The sequence below is a fragment of the Plodia interpunctella genome, chromosome 9 (assembly GCF_027563975.2).
Source record: "Plodia interpunctella isolate USDA-ARS_2022_Savannah chromosome 9, ilPloInte3.2, whole genome shotgun sequence".
In the NCBI taxonomy this organism is placed as follows: domain Eukaryota; kingdom Metazoa; phylum Arthropoda; class Insecta; order Lepidoptera; family Pyralidae; genus Plodia; species Plodia interpunctella.
In genome coordinates this window covers 1,570,720-1,592,486 of record NC_071302.1, presented here as the reverse complement: position 1 = coordinate 1,592,486, position 21,767 = coordinate 1,570,720, and the positions used below count along the sequence as shown (strand labels likewise).

The following is a 21,767-nucleotide window of genomic DNA, read 5'->3' as shown; positions in this document are numbered from 1 at the left end:
GCCGAACTTCGCAAGGAAGATGCGTCGAATTGCTGTGCAGATGGAACTTCTCGGACAGTCCTCTGTGTCCCGGCGGGGAGGTCCAAAGTATGTGGCACGTCACTGACCTCTGCCCATTATAGTCTAGTGAAGGCGGCATTGTCAGGATCCACGAAGCCGACAATGTTGTACAAAAATGGATTGATGGCTTGCCTCTCGATTTTTAGTCCCAGTTTGTGTTGTATGAAAAAAAAAAACTATTCGCAAATAATAATAATCATTTATTTACTACCAACTTGAACGTTATTTCTTCAACATTTTAAATTTAGTACGTATATGTAATGGCTATACATTATTGCGATACTGGTTTACTTCGATATACATTGCTGGTTTTTCATTGAGGTAAAAAAAAGCAACCATACAAATTACGCAATGTTCATTCATATCCGTCGGCATCTGCACTAATTCGGCGTTAGCAGACATAAAAGTGTTTACGTATGTTACGAACCGGGTCTTATTAATTTTATTGTGTCCTGTCACAAATTCCTAAGATGGTTTTCCGGATTTAATAATCTACATGACTTTGTCTCTATGGCTTGGTTATTCTGTTTTTTTTAAAGCCATCCCGCAAACCTATTTAACCACAGGAGTAAGGAATCAGAACAGAGGCAGAGCTTCATACGTTTCGTAATACACTACTGATCTACAAGTCGGTCAGATCTACAAGATTTAAAATTTAATTTCGTCTATGACTCTTTTGTCTTTGGTTTTTGTGTCCTGCTCACTCTTTCTCTTTGCGTGCCTCCATCTTGATGAATACACGTACTTAAACATCTCATTAGACCTATAATAATTATAATCCCACTAATATTTTCATTAATTAACAACCGTGCAAACTAGCTCCGGCGCTTAATGGCTCAGGAAAAAACTGGAAAAACGCTACGATGAGAGAGTGAGAACCACAAATTTCATACTAATTCCGAAATGAAGTTATTATGAAACGACGCGGGGCGGCGGTTCCCTTTCGCCGTGCCTCTCAGAAATCCAGGATTACCCTACATAAAATACGTTTTTGGAAACAAACCACTATTATAACCTATTTGTTAAGTTTAACAGAAATACAAAATCGTAATGGCGTAAAAAAACATTTTCAGGAAAAAAAGAAAATCAATATTTAAACTGCGTATTCCACAATTCGAACAGCTAGTGTTGTTATATTGTCAACTATTACGCTGTCGATACAATTTAATTTACATCATTATATAACAACGGATATTAAACGAATTCACGTACATAATAATTTTGACGTGTGTTAGATTTAGCTATGCAAAACCCAGAATCGATAAAAGAACCCAATTTCACATTTTATAATGAAACAATGTCCCAAAACCCTTTATTTATATTTCTATTCAAATTTGGTACATGGATTCAAATTTGGTAACAACAAATCAATTTGGATTTTTTCTATGTACCAAATTTGATAAAAAATAAATATCTTTTCTACTTTTTTCACACACTAACATTTTAATATTCAAGTAACGACACTATCGATAAATTCACTGTCGCAACTAGACCGATTAGATTTTGTTTTTTCATTCTTGTCTCGGATTTTGCGAATATATGCTTTCTCTTGTTCTGTTTTTTCAGTGACAATTTTCAACGAGTACTTTAGCAATTTATCATCGCACTCGATTTTTCCATCATGTCAAATGCAATAGCTATTTCGCCGGGCCCCGACTACAATCCAATCACGTTCGTATATGTGATCACTGGCATATTTTCCATGATAATTTTAATAGGGCTATTTCTTGTACCCAGAGGAGAAAATCAAGCGTGAGTATTTTATACCAAATAAATATTTTTTTCTAAACGAAATCCTAAGTTATAAGCTATGGTTTTTAAATGTTATTAAGCTGTATTAAGCTTAGTATCTATTTTCTTTTACGACATGTTCTCTTCCGGCAGAATAAAGTTCATTGAAAAATAAGCGTCGTCCGTTATATTTGGAATCTTATTTGAGCGTTTTCCCGGTTCTTTCCTTAGCCGTTGTGTGTCAAGGATTCTCGTTTGTTTCAGACTTGTTCGTATATTTATTGCGGAGACAGCTTTTTGCATGTGGATATCGTAAGTATTTTTTTCTAATTCTTATATTCATTATACGTGTATCTATTTATAGTAGAATTTAATTAGGTGAAGGTACCGTATTTATCTCAAAAGATCAAGGTACAGTCGGTCACAGATGGTTAAATATAGATTTAAGCGACCGATTTTTTTTCCGAAGGGACGGGATTTTCCGGACCCGTGCTAAGTTCTCCACCTGGGTGGAGCACGGGGACTTCTAAGGTCCCCTTGGAAATGCTATTAGTATCAGTTGCCCTTATTCGCCTCGTATAACATGCACGGGAGGATATGGAGCGGTCCATTGCTAGGGCGGAAATACACGCCACCACGCCACGTGAAAGTATGAAGGAGCCCTTCAGCAAGATGATATCGCCTTCTCCTGGTTATTAACCCTTCGAGCCTGGAAATAAGACAATTACACAACAATAGGATCGCAGTTCGATCGGACCGAGCGCGAACCGAGGGATCAAGCTATGTTATCTGTAGCCACGTGCCGTTTGCATTACAGATGGATGACTGTCTATAGCTCACAAATGCACCCGGTTTCCGGCGTGTCTTATAAAAACACAACTCTGACTTGGTCGAGCTACGCCTGGGTATGTAACTTGCTGCTTTTTAGTATTATAACCTTAATTGATGTACTAATCAACTTGGGGAAAAAATACATTTTTTGTATGTATGTATATATGTATGTATGCATGTATGTATTAATATATAAATATATTAGGAATAAATATATTAGGACAAATCACACCGATTGAGCTAGCCCCAAAGTAAGTTCGAGACTTGTGTTACGGGATACTAACTCAACGATACTATATTTTATAATAAATACATATATAGATAAACATCCAAGACCCGGGCCAATCAGAAAAAGATCATTTTCCATCATGACCCGACCGGGGATCGAACCCGGGACCTCTCGGTTCGGAGGCAAGCACTTTACCACTTCGCCACCGAGGTCGTATTGTTGGATAAATGGGGCAAATAATAATATAAGGGCGTAAACCGTAAGCCATCTTTGGTCACGACGTAGCGTTTACTCAAGAAATTAAACATTCAATAAACCTAATAGTTTTTGAGCTTACTTAGCTCCATAAAAAAATGTAATTATATACACTGTTATATATAAAATTTAACTAGATATGTAAGAACATTGATTAAGATTATGCTAACTGTTAAAGAGTCTTTCCAAACGCAAGTTCTTTTTGTTAAATGGAGTTTCCAATCACATACAGAAATTGTAAACAAACGTTACTGAATAAAGATATTTATTTATTATTATTTATTTATTTATTTAGCTTCAATATTGTTAGGTCTAGATATTTCTAAACAGACATTTTGCAAACGTATCTAAAAACAATTTGATTTTCTATTGAACAAGAATAAAACTTAATCAAAATTGTTCCATCCGTTTATTATCGTTTTCTGTTTACTGGTGTACTGTAATAAGTTTTCACAAAAATCACATTTTTGGGACAAGCTTTATATATTTATATTTTTCTACATCATCTGAAAATTTAAAGTCCGCGCTTTTAACCATTGAGAAGGGTCCTCGTTGGGAACCGACCCTGGGTGCACCATCTGGTCATGTTCACCAGCTCCATCATCAGACCCTATCAAAGTACTACTATAGTATCAAAGTACTCATCAAGAGGAATCAAATGAGCCCAAACTCAATGAGGTTGCGTCGTTTAATTGCGGAGTTCCTATGGCCACCTTCCAAATCTTTCATCAGATCAGGTTTATGTCATAGTAATGTTGCATTGAATGAGCAAGATTTCAGCTCAATCGAAAACCGGGAAGTAAATCAAATTTAACTTGCAAAACAACGGAACAGTTGAAAGTAGGTAAATAAAAGCTTGTAAAAAATGTATAACTTTATTAATTTGTTTTTTTTTTTAACGACCTCGGTGGCGCAGTGGTAAAGTGCTTGCCTCTGAACCGAAAGGTCCCGGGTTCGATCCTCGGTCTGATCATGATGGAAAATGATCATTTTCTAATTGGCCCGGGTTTTGGATGTTTATTTTGTTATTAAATTAATTATCGTTGATTTAGTATCCCACAACAAAATTCTCGATCTTACTTTGGGACTAGCTCAATCTGAGTGATTTGTTATATTTATTTATTTATTTTTGTTTGTTTATTTATTATTGTTTTCAGGGGAACTCTCATGATATTGACATTGTTACGATTGCGGTTACTACTTCTCCGTTCACAACAACATCAACAACAACAACGACAACGACAACGACAACAACAACAACGACGACAACTACTACAACAAGCACAACGACGACTACCACCACCACGACTACTACAACAACGACCACAACTACTACAACTACTACAACTACAACAACTACTACTAGTACTACCACCACTAGTACAACAACAACGATGTCGTTAAATATTGATTATCATTATCCATACCGTAAGTATTACTTTTTTATAATTCTGGGATTCAGAATCCTAAGGATGCTTATCTTGCTTCAGTGTAGAAGCCCTAAATCCGCTTTTAGCCCTAATTCCGTTTTGACGGGGAGTAGTCCCAATATCTTGTGGTCCCAAACGACTGGGACTGGCTGCCGCGGTCCAAATTGACTAGTGTTTTCAATCGCCAAATGACCCTATGATAAAGAATATTCTATATCTTACTAATGAGACAAAATGCTTTGATTTGAGGACGGCCAGTGCCCTAGTAGTGGGGACATTAATAACTGACGCGACGGCTGACCCATGCGTCAACCCGTGAACGGGTGCTGCCGGGGGAAACTGTCCACTCGATTAGATATGTACATAATTTTTTTTCATCAGCACTCTATCACAATCTTGTTTCCGTATGCTGTTTGTGTTACGTAAGTACGTAACACAAAATAAAGTTATTTTGAGGCGGCTAAGGAGCAAGTAGCCTTGGCAGAGCGGATAGGCCGCAAGAGCGGATTGACGTCAGGCAGGCGGTCGGTTGTAAATATACTGTCAAATCTTCAAAATGATTGTTTATTTTTACACACAAGCTCAGGGCGGGTTCGTGACTTCAATGCCACAAGAAGTATACAACGATGAGATAGGAAGTCGGTACAGTCAACAGCACATTGTATAGCAGCAATTTCATTCTATTTCTATAGAGTTTGTATACGAGTTTTACGTGAGAGCAACGCCTTCTAGTGTATAATAAAGTACAGTTTGCGGCAAGTATCTTGAACAAAGATGCATCCATCTTTGTTCTTGAACAAATGGATGTTTGCGAATATTTATTTCTTTGTAATATAGTTCAAAATTGCAGAACCAGACTTCTGCGAATGCTCAAGTTGTTTGCCACCACCTATAGTATAATCAGATTTATTTGCAGGTTTCAAAACATATCGCGGCACTACCACTTTTGCCTACGGCAATCAAGTTGGAAGGGTGTTTCTATTGGTACGTTTACTAACTAACTATGATCATGTCCGACCGAATTTTGTACTCGCTGGTGTGCTCACGTGTGGCTTGTGTAGCCAATGTTATTGGTGAAGGTTCTGGAACATTGTGGGCATGTGAGCACACCATTGTTGTAGTCATATCGAGTTAGCACAGGACCAACTAAACTATAGGAAATATATAAAATATGATGCTCTAATAATACCAGATACAGACCCATGATGGTCCAGCTAAACTATACGAAATAAATAAATGACGCCCTAACAAAAGTTGTTCAGTCTGATGAACATTTTCTGTTGTGGTATCATATCATGAGGTAAAATTTAAGATCTCGAACAAAACAACAACAAATTTAAGAACAAAAAATCCAAGATCTCGAACACCTGATACAGACCCATGATGGTCCAGCTAAACTATACGAAATAAATAAATGACGCCCTAACAAAAGTTGTTCAGTCTGATGAACATTTTCTGTTGTGGTATCATATCATGAGGTAAAATTTAAGATCTCGAACAAAACAACAACAAATTTAAGAACAAAAAATCCAAGATCTCGAACACCTGATACAGACCCATGATGGTCCAGCTAAACTATACGAAATAAATGAATGACGCCCTAACAAAAGTAGTTCAGTCTGATGAGCATTTTCTGTTGAGGTATAAAAATTTAAGATCTCGAACAAAACAACAACAAATTTAAGAACAAAAAATCCAAGATCTCGAGCACCTGATACAGACCCATGATGGTTCAGCTAAACTATACGAAATAAATAAATGACGCCCTAACAAAATTTGTTCAGTCTGATGAGCATTTTGTGTTGAGGTATAAAAATTTTAAGATCTCGAACAAAACAACAACAAATTTAAGAACAAAAAATCCAAGATCTCGAACACCTGATACAGACCCATGATGGTCCAGCTAAACTATGCGAAATAAATAAATGACGCCTTAACAAAATTTGTTCAGTCTGATGAGCATTTTCTGTTGAGGTATAAAAATCCAAGATCTAGAATACCAGATACAGACCCATGATGGTTCAGCTAAACTATGCGAAATAAATAAATGATGCCTTAACAAAAGTTGTTCAGCCTGATGAACATTTCCTATTGAAATATGTTTCCTATTATAGTATTTCAATCGAAGATCTGGAACACCTGAAGTAGAGTCATAATAGTGCAGCTAAACTATAGAGAATATACAATATACATTAACAACCGTTTTTAAGTCTGATGAGCATCTTCTGTATAGTAGTTATCGTTACGCTTTTTCTGTACAGTTAAATTTGTCTAATAATTTTGACTCCTCCTTAGCAATAGATGTTCGGCCACGCGAACGAAGTCGCGGGCATCAGCTGATACCTAATAATATATAAATAATATACACGGATCGATTGTTTGTTATGATCATTTTAAATACAGGGTTACTGGTATCTAACGCATTACCTTCCAAGGGCGTATAAGGTTAGAGACTAACATCTTTTGTTCTACGACTTTTGTCTAAACATAATAAATTCAAAAAATGCCCTTTTATAGTTTTAATGTCGTTTCTATAAAACGTTAACTCTATGTTATCGATTCCGCTACATAACGCTACCGTACTATCTCGTGTTGCTTGAAAAAAAAACTACGAATCACGAAAAGTCGTAGAATAAAAGTAGCTTGTTTTGATGTACCCAAGTAGTCTTTAGGAGGTTTTGCGTTTGATACCAGTAACCCTGTATATAAATAGATAGGTACTTACATCTTTTTTTTTTTTGCAGCCTTCCTATGTTTACGGGAGTACATCGTTCGTACATACTTTCGAATTTGATGTAAAATCAAATTGTTCCGTGACTCTTACCTTCCGTCGTTTCGATGAGATATCTAATTTTGGCAGTTATTACGCAGTAGTAAGTTGAATGGTTAAATTCATATACTGGAAGTATTGGTTTTTTACTATAATATTAATTTACGTTGGCAAAATAATCGTTTTGGTGAACGATAGCCCGGCTTATCCGGCCTGATCCACAGGAACTCAGAAAAGCAAGTCAGAGTTTGGTCAGTTTGTATGTAGACGATACATATTATTTTCAGGTGTTTATGAGCACAAGGCATATGGACTGCCGTCATATTAAAAGCCCTTCATCTCTGTCTAATATGTGGAATAAACGTGGAGGTTATGTTTCTGGCAGAGTCCTAATACCTGAACAAACCAGAAAATTCAAGGTATATTTAGGTGCCTATACTTCATGGTTAAAAGCTTATACAACAATAAGAGTGGAAGTGGCAGGCGTTTCACAGCTTAGATGTGATCATGAGTATGTATATGCCAATAGGGTCGCATTTGCCACGCTCGAAAATCGCTGGTGGTACTACTGTGAATCAGAATGGACTATTTATAGTAAGTGTTTATTTTTTTTTTGTAATTGTAATATTTCACTACATTGTTCTGAATTTGTAGCAGGCTACAAAAATGAATTGAATAACAATTAATTGTATCGTAGTCCACGATGTAAAAGAGCAAACACAAGTATATTTTAAATTAATTTCGCTCAAATTAGTACCTTCATAAATTACGGCGTGAATTACGGCGACAGTGAGAATGTTATGATAGTTAGTGTAGCTATTAACTCGTTGTTAACAATATATACTTACATGGTAACTAAAGCTACTCTATAACTCCCCCTTTAATGAAAAATGAAAATGGAATTACTTGTTTTTTAAACAAAAATAAATTCGATTTTCTGAGATACTATGTAAATTCTAATTACAATAATCAAAACCAATGCGATTACTTACTAAGCTGGCTCAGTGACCACAAAGTGGCCACTTGGCCTCCGAAACTAGAGTACGCCATAATCTTCTCTGTTCTGCACGGAATTCTGCCAATTGACTGCTCCCAGCTCGTGCAGATCAGCCTTCACAGCTCCAGCGATATCTGGAACGTCCGCATGGGCGCCGCCCCAATAACTTTCCTAGACAGGCTGATTTTATTATTGAAACCAATACAATACAATGCGATTACACTAACGAAACTCTTAGAGCGTCGTGTTGACGATCAAATTAGGACCGCTATATTAACTGAAAGCGCGGTTTCAGTTTTTGTGTTTTGTTTCTGCTACTAGTAATATATTACTAGTAGCAATCTATCTATAGATAGATAAACTCTTTATTGCACCATTCACAAATGAGTTGTAAGTTACAACAAGATATTCAAACATAATGAGTGCAACGGCGGACTTATCGCTAATGCAATTTATTTATTTATTTATTTATTTATTTATTTATTTAGTTCACCAACAATCGAAACAACATATTATACAAAGATGATACATGTATAAAAGAATTAGTTCTAATTGATCGACCAATTAAAGGTAAACCCAGCATGCAATGGGTAACAATCCATATTTTTAATGTGTGTGTAGGTAGTATTACAAGATATGAGAAATGAAGAAGAAAATAATAAATTTTTTTTTTTAAAAACAACATAACTAGGTACTTTTACTTACGTTAATTAGGTACTCAAGCAACTCAAAATTGAAGTGCGGAATTTTTTTAAAGATAAATTGTGAATATCTGCCAATCCACTGATCCCGTTGTATAATCTGCAAATTCTGGTTATAGTTGAGTTTCTTCCTAACTTTGTTCTGCGGAAGGGGGGTACAAAAGATTGGATTGGTCTACGAGGTGGTCGTCGTGGTACTCTAAAATTAAATTTACTTAATATTTGGGGGCATTTTATATAATTATTAATAACTTTATAAAGAAACAACAGATCAAGGATATCTCTGCGCTTATCAAGGGTAGTAAGATTAAATATTGCCAAACGATTGTCGTATGGATCCTCTTTTGTTGCATTGCTAGATATGAACGCCAGATGACGTGTAAACCTTCTTTGTACCCGTTCAATCCGCAATGCATGAGTCGCGAAATGGGGGCGCCAAACTACACTGCCGTAATCTAAAATTGGGCGTACTAAGGATTTGTAGAGAGTACATTTAGTTGCCGGTTTGCGAAAAACTTTGCCATTTCTAATTACGAAGCCCAGCATTTGGGAAGCTCGTTTTATCACAGAATTAATATGGGGAACGTAAGTAAGTTTTTTGTCTAGTAATATTCCCAAGTCTCTGACAACTTCGACTTCCTGTATTTTATTTCCGTTGATATGATATTCCGTCTTATGGATGTTCTGTTTACGTGTAAACTTAATCAAACAGCATTTACTGGCATTCAAGTGCATTCCATTTTTAGAACACCATTGACATAGGGCGTCTATGTCTTTTTGAAAGAGTGAGCTGTCGTCGACGGAGTTTATCTCTTTGGCAAGTTTTAGGTCATCAGCAAACATAAACGATGAACAATTTAGAAACTGGGATGGAAGATCGTTAACGAATATTGTGAAGATAATGGGACCTAAAATAGACCCTTGAGGAACACCTGAAGAAGAGATGTACTGTGATGAGACAAATCCGTTTACTACAACATAAAATGACCTGTTAGACAGATACGCTTCAAAAAATTTGAGTACATTTCCGCTGAATCCATACATGCTTAACTTTTCTAGTACGACGTTATGTGGGACTTTGTCGAAGGCTTTGCTAAAATCTGTATAGACTACATCTGTTTCCTTTTGATTATCAATAGATTTAGTTAGCTCATCAGTAAATTCAACAAGATTAGTACAGGTAGATCTGCCCTTAACAAAGCCGTGCTGTCTCTCGGTTAAGTACTTGTCAAAGTGCCGTTGAATGTGCGGACGTACTAAGTGTTCCAGAATTTTTGCCAAGCAAGATAGTATTGCAATAGGTCGGTAATTATTGACAAGATGTTTTTCGTCAGCTTTATGAATAGGAACGACTTTAGCCAATTTCCATACCTCTGGAAATACTCCCTGGGTGAGACATTTATTAAAGATAAATTGAACTGGATCAGCTAGGCTGGTTGCACAACGTCTAAGAAAAATTGGAGGAATTGCGTCTGCTCCAGCGCCTTTTGAGCAATCTAAATTTTTTAACTGACTCAAAATTTCCTGTCTCGTGATTGTTATAGATGACAGGTTATCACCATGGGCCTCGAAGGAGCCGAGCGAGTTGTCACTATTGGCATTATTAGACGTACTCGTACTCTGCCCTTCGTTATATACTGATGAAAAATATGAGGCGAAGAGATCGCAAATTTCTGTGCCGTCTGAAGTTGTTATAGTACCATTAGACATAGTTCCTGGGTAAGACCCTGCACCACCGCGCTTACGCTTTACAAAACTCCAAAAAGATTTTGGATTTTTGGCAATATCTTCTTCTAGTCGTGTTATGTATGATTTATAGCATTCATTCGCGAGAGTCTTGCAACGTTTTGACAGTAATTTAAAAGAAAATAAATCGCGGGGGTTTTTGTATTTAGCGTAGTTTTGTCTATATTTATTTTTTTCCCGCAGCCTATTGATCAATTCTCGACTAAACCAGGGTGGGAATTTGTTGTTACGCTTTTTAGTTTTTGGAACGAACTTTTGTATAGCATCTTGTAGTTGCTGATAGAAAATATCGACAATTTGATTTATATCCGAGATATTTGAAAAAAGTTTCACCCAATCGACAGACGCTAGGTGTTGATTAATTGCATTATAGTTAGCTTTATAGAAGTTTGGCCTGCTATTGCCATTGTAATTTAAGGTATTTTCAACGGAGGTTGGAATCTTGATTAGAAGAGGAGGATGCAGTGGACTAACGTTACACAAAGAATCAGCAGATTCACTAACATCACAAGAACACATGTCAGTTACAACAAGATCCAGAATTCTTCCCATTGAGTTTTTCACCGAATTATACTGAGACAAATTATTGATGTTCATAAAATCTAAAAATGTTTGATACAAAACTGGTGGTTGATAGTTGTCATTGTCACTTTCCACTAGAGACCAATTTAATTTACTAAAGTTAAAGTCACCAATATAGAAAGTGTGCAAATTATTGACCTCATTAATGCGATTACAGTTATTGATAAAGTGTTCGAGCGTAGATAACGCAGTTGCAGGTGGAAGGTAGACCGCGCAAAAAGCCAGTTGGGTGAAGGATTTTGATCGTGGAATGTCGACTAATACCCATAAGTCCTCACATTCACTCTCCCACTCTGCTACTCGTCGAGACGGGAGCTTATTAGAAACGGCAATAATAACACCGCCACCATCCACCTTGTTTTGGTGATTTTTTAAAATATTTCTGTCCCTCCTGTGTACAGTGTACCTTCCACCAAACAACTCCGAATCAAACACACTGTCGTTTGCCCAACTCTCAGTTATGATTATAATATCGTAATTAGTGCAAGCTACATTATTAGAAAAAATATGTGTTTTACTCCGTAGGCCACCAACATTTTGGTAATATATTGATAGTGAGGAATCGAATTTTAAAAATGTACATACCAGACAAAAGAAAATCAAGAACTAAGAAGGATCCGTCACTTGAGATTATCAATAGAGTCCATATCCTTTACCAGTATATAGTCCGAGTTGTCCGTTTTCCTCAAATATATTCTCCCGTTGCGCACCCAGACATGTTTGTAGCCTTTCTTTTTCGCCGCCAGTCTCGCAGCAGCATGCAAAGCCTTGTTGGCTGGGGAAAGATGCTCCATCACGAATATTGGTAGTTTCTGGTCATTCAGTCCAACAACAGTGGAATTCAACTTGTCATGAATTGGTTTAGATTTGTTGTAATTTACGACGGCAGCCAAGAAATCGTCGCGCTTTTTAGGACTGCAGAACTGAACGACTATAGACCGAGGTCGAGGAGAGTTCCGATTAATTTTTGCTATTCTGGTGCATTGGACTATACTTTCCGGTGGAGTGTTACACTTTATTATGCTTCCTAGTTTCGTCACTATTGTGATAAGTTTTTCATCCTTCTTTTCCGGGACACACTGAATTTCTATGTTACAGGAACGCGCATTTTGCTCTTGATTGTTCAAACGGGTTGACAAGTCTCTTATTTTGGATTTCATACCATCGCACTCGGACTGCAAATCAGTGATGATCTCGAGATTTCTTTTATTTTGCTTAATTATTTCATCATATTGCCCACTCATGAAAGTGACTGATTCTTTCACATCCGTCAGCTGGTCGCGTAATGGTTTCATTTGGGTCTCGAGCATAGTGGAAAAAAGCGCCCGGAATTGCGACACAAGACCCTCCATTTGCTGTTGTGAAACTTCCTCAATAATCGCACGTACATCTTCTTTAGTTATTGCCGCTTCCTCTGTGGAGGAATTTGGGGGCGATTGAAGCGCTTGTCGCTTGGTAGGACGTACAGTTACATTCGGGTTGAAGCGGACAGGTGTGCTGTCATTATTGTGGTTTGTTACACAAGTCATTTTGCAGATGGGACAGATCCACTTCTCGTTTTCTTGAGGTATGTAGTCAGACGTCATACCAAGACATTCTGCATGATATTGTTTTACACATATGTCGCATACTATGTAACTTTCTTCATTTGCTTTAGCCGAACAGCAACCCCAAGATGCATGAATATTAGCCATGTTATTTACTCGTACTGACACGACACTGACGTACACTTTAGCTGTCACCGTCACCTTCAGCCGTCACCTGACACTGACAGATATAATTTGTTGTGATGCTGATGTTGTTGTCACTGACGTTTCGCCGCTATCTTCACTTCGATCTGTGATTTTGCACTTTTGAGGTTATGTCTCGAACTGATATTGTTGTAAAATTTCTTTTTGAAACGACGATTCGCACTTTACTTTGTTCTTGAAAGTGTTTGTTTAACGCTTATTTGGTTATTTGAGCAACAAAAACTATTCGATGACAACTTTTTGCACTGAATATTCGTATTTTTACACGGAGCTAATTCACACACGTCTTACCAGTTTGACAGTTGATGACCTAAGCTACCTAATACTAACCTAATTTCTTCCAGCCAACCTCTGGATGGAAAAAGAAACAACTAAAAGGGTACAGTAAACTTAACAGTATTAAATGAATAGACAATAAATAAAATATTATATATAGATACTATAAATTATATTCAAATGAAATTAATAACTTAAAATAAATAATAAATAAATATATTAGGACAAATCACACAGATTGAGCTAGCCCCAAAGTAAGTTCGAGACTTGTGTTATGAGATACTAACTCAACGATACTATATTGTATAACAAATACATATAAAGATAAACATCCAAGACCCGGGCCAATCAGAAAAAGATCATTTTTCCATCATGACCCGACCTGGGACCTCTCGGTTCAGTGGCTACAACCTTACCACTGCGCCACCGAGGTCGTCAAAAGACATATTTCATTTAATATAATCATTTATTTATAAAAGATATTTGAAGCGGTGGTGGTGTAATGGTTGAGACCCCTGTGGGTCGGAAGGTCCCAGATTCGAATCCTACTCATTCCACATAAATGGAGAAGGCAATGGCAAAACACTCCATAATTTGTGCAATGAAAGTGGTTTCGTGTGTTTAATTCCACGTAATGACCACGGACATCAGCCATGAGGAATACGACTATGAAGATCACTGTGTAGAATAGACACGCAGATTGAAATATACTTAGATAATTAATAACATACTCGTAATAATACAGCACGTTTTGAAAAATTTACTTGTGTTTTTTTTCATTGAAACATATCTTGTCAAATAACCAACAATAATTTGTGATGAGTTTTCCTTTTTATGGTTCAGCATCCTACAGTGACCATACAAGGATCACTAATAAGCAATGCAAACTAAAAAGTAACTCATTTTACAATAGTTAATTCGTTTTACGTTATTATTTTAGTTTTAGATAGTGTTACAATTTTTTAAAAAGAAATTTGTGATTACCAAAATGTGTACTTATAGAAAACTGTTACCTTTATCTTCCGAAGTCCCATTGGATATCCTATTGATGTGACGATGGATAATTAAAATATTTAGCCGTAGGTAGATCAATTAAGCGAATATAAGAGCAATTTACTATGTGACTACGGAAACTAGTTCTAAATCCAATATAGTTTTTTTTATAATACCATTAATAGATTATCTTCAAGAAATTCACCATTCATTAAACACTCCTGTGGAATTAATGTTCCTACTTTATCTCTAAAATGCTTGTCAAAAAACCAAGTTCGATTATATGAGATCATATAAACTTGGCTTCATGACCTATTAAAACTTTAAAATTAAACCAATGTATCTAACATTAGAATAGAGTTTTAATAGAGATAGAAGAATAGAGAGAAGTTTAAAAGTTAAATCATATATTTCAGATGGACTTATTATAAACAGACAATACGAAAATATCTCGCATTATGGTCTACGAGAAAAACAATCAGAATTTGGATTTGATGAAGAAATACGATCATATACTGGTGAGTCTTATCGCGGGCAGAATATTAATTTCAATAATTTATTTTTAACCGTTCATTCTTAACTATTTTTTTATAATTTATTCAAATTCAAAATTCTTTATTCAATTTAGGATGACTTATTGACGTCAAAAATTACTTAAACTAAGTCTACTGCCGGCTTCCAAAGCGCAGGTGAAGAAGAAGCGGCGCAACAAACTTCACCGCAGCCTTTTCTCCAAGGACGTCAATTAACAAATATAGGTCTTATACATATATTAAAAATTAGGAGGATAAATTTACATCATTATTAAAAATGACAAAATTTGAATGAATAAATAAAATAAAAGTTGAATTTCCAATAAAATTATTGAAAATTGTCACACAAAATAAATATATATATATATATATATATATATAAAGCTAAATGTATAACACGTACGTAATAATATCATAAACCAATTACATATGTTATGAGGATACTGCACCATGCTTGGGCCAGACATTATTGTCGTTCACATAATCGTCAGTCTTGTAATATGCCTTTTTACAAAGTACTTCTTTTATAAATTTCTAAATTTTTTGTCCGGCAAATCAAGAATCCATTTAGGCAATTTGTTATAAATATTTTTACATTAATCCTACTAATATTATAAATACGTAAATCTGTGAGAATGTATGTGTACCTATATGTCTGTATCTCTGTCTCATTTCATTGATAGACTTTACTAACAACTTTGGATTATGTAATAACTGAGACCGGCTGGTGTCAGTTGGCAATGTGCTTCCTACTTATGTTCGGCAAGATTTAGGTTCGTTCTTAAATTACTGAATATTATGAATGCCGTGGTATGAGGGTAGGTAACTCGGTAAATTTACGAGCATTTTGACCGCCATCATTACCGTTCTCCAAATTATAGAACCTTTCGAAAATCTTTCAAATCTAATATTGATAAAATTTTACACTACTTACCTCCAACCTCCAACACAGAATTTATAGGTTAGGTCAGTAAAAATATCATCTTTGTTGAAAGTTGAAGGATAGGTAGATAATGACGGTGATAGAAATGGTCAAAAATTCACCCAACTAATGTTTGTTTAAGTGAAATTTTCGAGCTTAATTTTGAAACAGATTTTAGAATCAACCGATTGAACTGACAGACATTTTTACAGTTGAATCGTGGTTTTGTCCTCCATTAGATAATACACCTAGCTCTCTTTTCAGATACAGTAAATATAACTGGTCTATACAATTACTACGCTCCTACAGACGAGCCTATTAATATTGGAGTGTTCTTGGGCAAACACGTGTGGAGAGAGTTTTTTATCTTGCTGTGCTCGGACTTCAAGAAATCAAAACCTAATATTTTGGTAAGGAACTATTTCACTATTACCATAATATGTACAACATACAGAGAACGATTGATTATAGACGAAGTTTACATTACTAAATCACTAACTAAGACGCTTGGCATCAAGCAACAAACACCCGAAATTGATGCTCCAATGTATCCTTTTGAGTCAATTTCAGCGATCTATGTGTATTGCTGATATTGATAGCTAATTGTCAATTTTCTAATGGTCTGTTATATTCCTGTCTTGGGGTTTTTAGAATAAATTAGGTTACCTCGTGGTCAGGATTAGTGCTGGCCAACTTGGAAGTCACCAAACAGATTGTGAGTTCAAGGGGCCAGTGAAAAAATAATCTGATATGACGGGGTATGCCTTATGATTCGCATGATTCGTGCGAAGGTAGTTGCTTCTCAACGCTCCAAATAGCTCATCTGCTTGCTGCTGACTTGATGGTTCTGCTTCTAATGAGGCCATTGAAGTAGCTTGGTTCTGGCAGGACAATATTTATTAGCCAATGCTAGTACCATCGGCAAGCAAAACTTATTTATTTGAATTAGTACTTTTTTTGGAGTTATATACATATATTTATTAATACATCTATGAATGGACGCAGAAATTTGATATAATACCACCCGTGAAATACCTGTTCATATTCCCTGAATTTACTATTAAGTAGGTATTTGAGATCAAGTTTTCTGCAATGAATCGTGTGTTGCTTTGTTTTGTTGCGAAACCAAGGATGTGAAATACATTTATTTTGCAGATACATATCGGTGAAAATTGGGGCGAGTATTGCAGTATATCCAAAGACGGGAAAGTCGTAGTGATCGTGAAATGTAATTTGCAGTGGCAGAGGAACGCCTACCTTCAGTTTTGGATTTGGTTTAAAGATGGGAAAATATCCGTCAAATCGGGATATGATAGACCAGATCTTTATGGTGTGTTTCTGTCGTGGAATGACCCCAATCCTTTTAAAGTGAACCTTTTTGCCTTGCGCACAGTCATAGCTGAAGAAATCCCCATGATTGTGCATCACAAGAAAGTGGAATATACAATTAAGAATTGATTATGATAATTTAATTTTAAAAGTTTATTTTTATCTTATTAATCTGTTAGTAGGTATGTAAAATTGTAGATGTAGAATTGATTTTTATTTGTTTTCATTGAATTACTTGGAAATAAAAGCGAAACAAGTTAACAATGTTTCTGCGTCGCACTTTGTTGCCTAGATGCAACGACTCATTCAGTCGCTCGTCAACATTCTACGCGTCCATGTATCGAATTTGGTCCACATATTGTATTCTAAAATGCCATCGCGCATTAAAACAAAGATTAACTGTGACAAAAAGTTAATGGAGTGACTGTTTTTTTTTAATTTGCTCATGAACAATGTAATTCTTTGTAGCCCCTCTAAGTAGACAAGACGAATTTTATTAAACCGTTATATACATATTCGTCCCGCAATTTTTCTACAGTTATAGTATTTCGAAAAAAGTGTAACAAGATTCTTGGATCAAAAACGAATAGTAACTTATAATAAAAACCTTATTCGCGCAATCAAGGGCAGGTTTATTAAGAAAACTAAATCACATTTGCGAATGTGCCATAGAAACAATGTATTTTGTTAGATCTGAAATTTGATTTCGTTAGATCTAAAAAAATATACTGACTCTTTAAAAAGATAATGTATTTTGTAAAATCTGGAATTCGTTTTTTTGTTGAAGGATTTCAATAAAATGTTTTACTTACATTGTACTTTATGTTTACTTTAGAATTAATTTTATTCTCCTATATTGATACAATATATAAAGCGAAGTTGTGAGCACAGCTAGATTTATAGCTGTGTCCATAACTTTGTTAGCGTGTGCGGTTTGAAATAAGTAACATTCATTTTCTTTCACATGAAATCGTATCGTGCTCTGCGGCGAAGCCACCGTTTTAAAAATGTCATTTATACCTTATAATGGCGTTTGTCAGATGTACATTATATAAGTACATGATGCCTTTATTGCTGTAAATGAACTAGGAGATGAGAAAATTTACATTGTGGTTATGCTGCGGAGCATACTCTCCAGTAGAGCTATCAAATAGGTACTGTAACTATTATTGATAAAAATTGTTGTAAAATAAGAAAAAGGTGAATAGTTCTACCAAATAGTAAAGTAACCCAGGTGAATTAACCCAGGTGAAATTAATCCAGGTGAATTAGCCCAGGTGAATTAACCCAGGTGAATTAACCCAGGTGAATTAACCCAGGTGAATTAACCCAGGTGAATTAACCCAGGTGAATTAACCCAGGTGAATTAACCCAGGTGAATTAACCCAGGTGAATTAACCCAGGTGAATTAACCCAGGTGAATTAACCCAGGTGAATTAACCCAGGTGAATTAAGCGGTTAAACGCTCAGATGATATAGATATTACAGGAATATCGTACAAGGTATTAGATTTATTATAGTTTTTATTAGGTAAGCCTAAAAGTATAGTCTACTTTGAATCCGTTTTTCTTTGCATACATATTCATGTACTTGGTGATATATTTAATTTTTTCCATAACTTCCTTTATGGACAGGTTGTTGTACATCCTTTTCTTAGCCTTTGGGGGTATCTTGTAGTTGTCCTTCGCTCTGAGAGCTCTCTTTATGTATAGTGGAGTCTCTGAAAAATAAAACGTATTTTTGTAAAATTCTCTAATAAAATCTTTGTTGTTAACAAAAACGCACAGTGACAGCACTGTGACAATTATAATATAAACATCCTAGGTGAACTGCGGCAGGCTGCAAGATTTGATGCAGTGCTGAAATTCTTAGCGGACCTAGTGTTCTTTGTGTCTCAGTCAAGAATGTAACCAGTGCTCTGGTGAGAAATAGCCGCGCATGTACGTATGATAACATTTATTGTTGTTTTAGTTTCTAATAACCCTAAATAGTCCTCTCCTATTATTTTTCCGAAATATCTCCTATGAACAGACATAGTCCAGATACAGTTTTATTATATGTATAGATTTGTTCACAATGGATAACTTAGTCTACCTGTATGTTTTTTTATTAACTTACCATGAACTACCCATGGACCATCGAGAAACTGTGAACTTACAGATGTAGTTAGTAAACAAAAACACAGAACTAATAAGAATTTTGATTCCCATGATTTCATTTTATAATTAGTATTTAATTTATAACAATTGTATGGATGAAATTTGTGTCGCCGCAATCACATAAACATGCATAGTGTCTCATCGCGTCGCGTTAGCTTTCAGTCGCTCACCTAGGACGCTAGGAACGTCCGCACCATGAAACAAGTCCCGCGGAAATAAATATGTGATACTATCAATAAAGTATCAATAGCAGATCGGGCACGTTGTTGTCGTCAGCGAATGCTGCGCCGCGTCTGCGGAGCTTCGTTTGTGGCTTGGACACCAAAGTACTGATTTTGCGACAAGGCAAACAGTAGACTGTACTGTTTCCGCTAGAGACCTTTGTTTTTAAACCAACTTCAGTTTGTGGTTGCAAAGTTTCAACAAAGACCAAGAGCTAGCGAGCATTATCGTAGGAACAATATAAGTGTAATATTTATCATATTTAATCGTCAGCTTAATAGCATTCAGATTATTTAACACTTTTCACAAAATAGAATTAACAATAAAAACACAAAATTACATTAATTTAAACTGAAAAGTATTTTACTTAAAAATAACTTATAAATTAAAAATATCTAAAAAAGGCGTTTACACAAACATAAAATATTACTAATACAAAACAAAATTTTAAAATAATATATCAATGCAAATCCCGGTCGAGGAAAACATGGTAAGGAAACCTGCAATCTAGTCGATAATTTATCACCTAGTGTGTGAAACGGAGATGAAAATGGCAAACTATTACAAGAAAGTCGTTATTTGTCCTTCATTCCATTTAATGACTCACAGCCATGTGGTGTACGACTGAAGGAGAACTAATTAATTTAAATAATAAACTGAGCCTATATTACCATCATACGGAGTTCCCAGTAAGCTGAAGGCTGGAAGGAAGGAATATGACGTTATTGTATTTGGAGAGCTACACTTAAATGTTTGTCGAAAATAGTTTTGATTTTTTTTTGACATGTACGTACTTGACATAGGTATATGAATATGTTAAAGTTAGAGTTAATAGATACACCTATTCTATTTTACTCGAACCCATATATCTAACATTATAAATGCGAAAGTCTGTCTGTTACGCCTTTTTGGCTTAACACGAGCCATTTTTGATTTAACTCAGATTTTGTTAATAACCCGCGGTCAAACACAGATTTCCACCACAAGTACATTAGGAAACTCCAACTGTTCCTACATAGGTATTATGATTAATTTGATATAAATTTATAAAATTTTGTACACAGTCTCCAGGACTATAATGTTCTGTTTGCATTTGCACTATGTTCTATTGTTTGGTATTTCATTTAACACTCTGCCAATGAAAACTACTTAAATACTTGGGTCTTTTAACTTTTAATTAAACACAGTACTGTTTAATGTAGACTTACAAACACAATGGCTTCAAAATTTTCTTTACATTTGTTCCCGCGCGCATTTTAGACCCCTTAAGTCTAAGATCGAAATATCTCAAATTCAAATTCAAATCATTTATTCAGAAATTAGACCTTCACAGGCACTTTTTTTCGTCAATCTTTATATTTAAAGTTATATCTCATAGACTACTGGCATTTCGGAACGACCAATGAAATGCCGAAAGAAACTCATTTAAACAGTTTTGGTCCCTATCGTCCCTATATCTCTGGTTCGTATCTTAACCAGAACTTCATCATTGAGCTAAACTTACTACTTATAATTATATCCGGCGTCATTGACCCATAATGAGTCTTGGCCTCCAATACAAGCACACGCCGCCGTCCTCGGCCCCGCGTCAGCCAGTTCTCACCAGCTTGCAGCTCGCGCAGAGCCTTGTGTCAAAGTCAAGCAATCAATTTTCACTATACTCCTTTTGTTGTTCTGTTGACGACGTCGGTGTCGCAGTGGTAAAGTGCTTGCCCCTGAACCCAGATGTCCCGGGTTCGATCCCTAGTCGGGTCATGATGGAAAATGATCTTTTTCTGATTGGCCCGGGTCTTGGATGTTTATCTATATATGTATTTGTTATAAAATATGGTATTGGTACGTTGAGTTAGTATCCCATAACACAAGTCTAGAACTTTTTTTGGGGCTAGCTCATTGTCCTATTATTTATTAATTATTTATATTTATTTAAATCCTTATCCTTACATATTATAAAACGAAGTCCCCTACCGCGACTGTGTGTCTTCGCGATCTAAAATCAAAAACTACTGCACGGATTATCATGCTGTTTTCACCAAAAGTAGAGTGATTCCTGAGGAAGGTGTAGGGGTATAATTTATTATGTTTTTGATAAAGCGAAGCCGGGACGGGTGGCTAGTATTTCGTAAAATATTAGGAGAAAATATACACAATATTATTTATTAGCCGCTACAAGTAGACATACGGCTATACCAAGGACCGATTAAAAGCAGATCACTATTTAATAGCTAAGATGATAAGAATAGTGATAAA

General features: G+C 35.7%; 1 protein-coding gene and 1 long non-coding RNA gene across 2 annotated transcripts; one reads left to right on the top strand and one right to left on the bottom strand.

The window, feature by feature from the left end:
* The first annotated feature begins 1,591 nt into the window (after nucleotides 1-1,591).
* LOC128672490 (uncharacterized) lies at nucleotides 1,592-17,945 on the top strand. Its single transcript, XM_053749685.2, has 10 exons — nucleotides 1,592-1,812; nucleotides 2,056-2,103; nucleotides 2,609-2,696; nucleotides 4,264-4,534; nucleotides 5,453-5,520; nucleotides 7,281-7,409; nucleotides 7,594-7,900; nucleotides 14,769-14,870; nucleotides 16,072-16,217; nucleotides 16,963-17,945. The coding sequence occupies exons 1-10, from the start codon at nucleotides 1,682-1,684 to the stop codon at nucleotides 17,263-17,265; spliced, it is 1,593 nt and encodes a 530-aa protein (XP_053605660.1). The 5' UTR covers nucleotides 1,592-1,681; the 3' UTR covers nucleotides 17,266-17,945.
* A 696-nt stretch (nucleotides 17,946-18,641) lies between these two features.
* Nucleotides 18,642-19,751, bottom strand: LOC128672491 (uncharacterized). The gene is made up of 2 exons (XR_008404978.2): nucleotides 19,255-19,751; nucleotides 18,642-18,856 (listed from the first exon to the last, which is right to left on the bottom strand). It is a non-coding gene; the product is annotated as an uncharacterized LOC128672491 (long non-coding RNA).
* Between the last annotated feature and the right edge of the window lie 2,016 nt (nucleotides 19,752-21,767).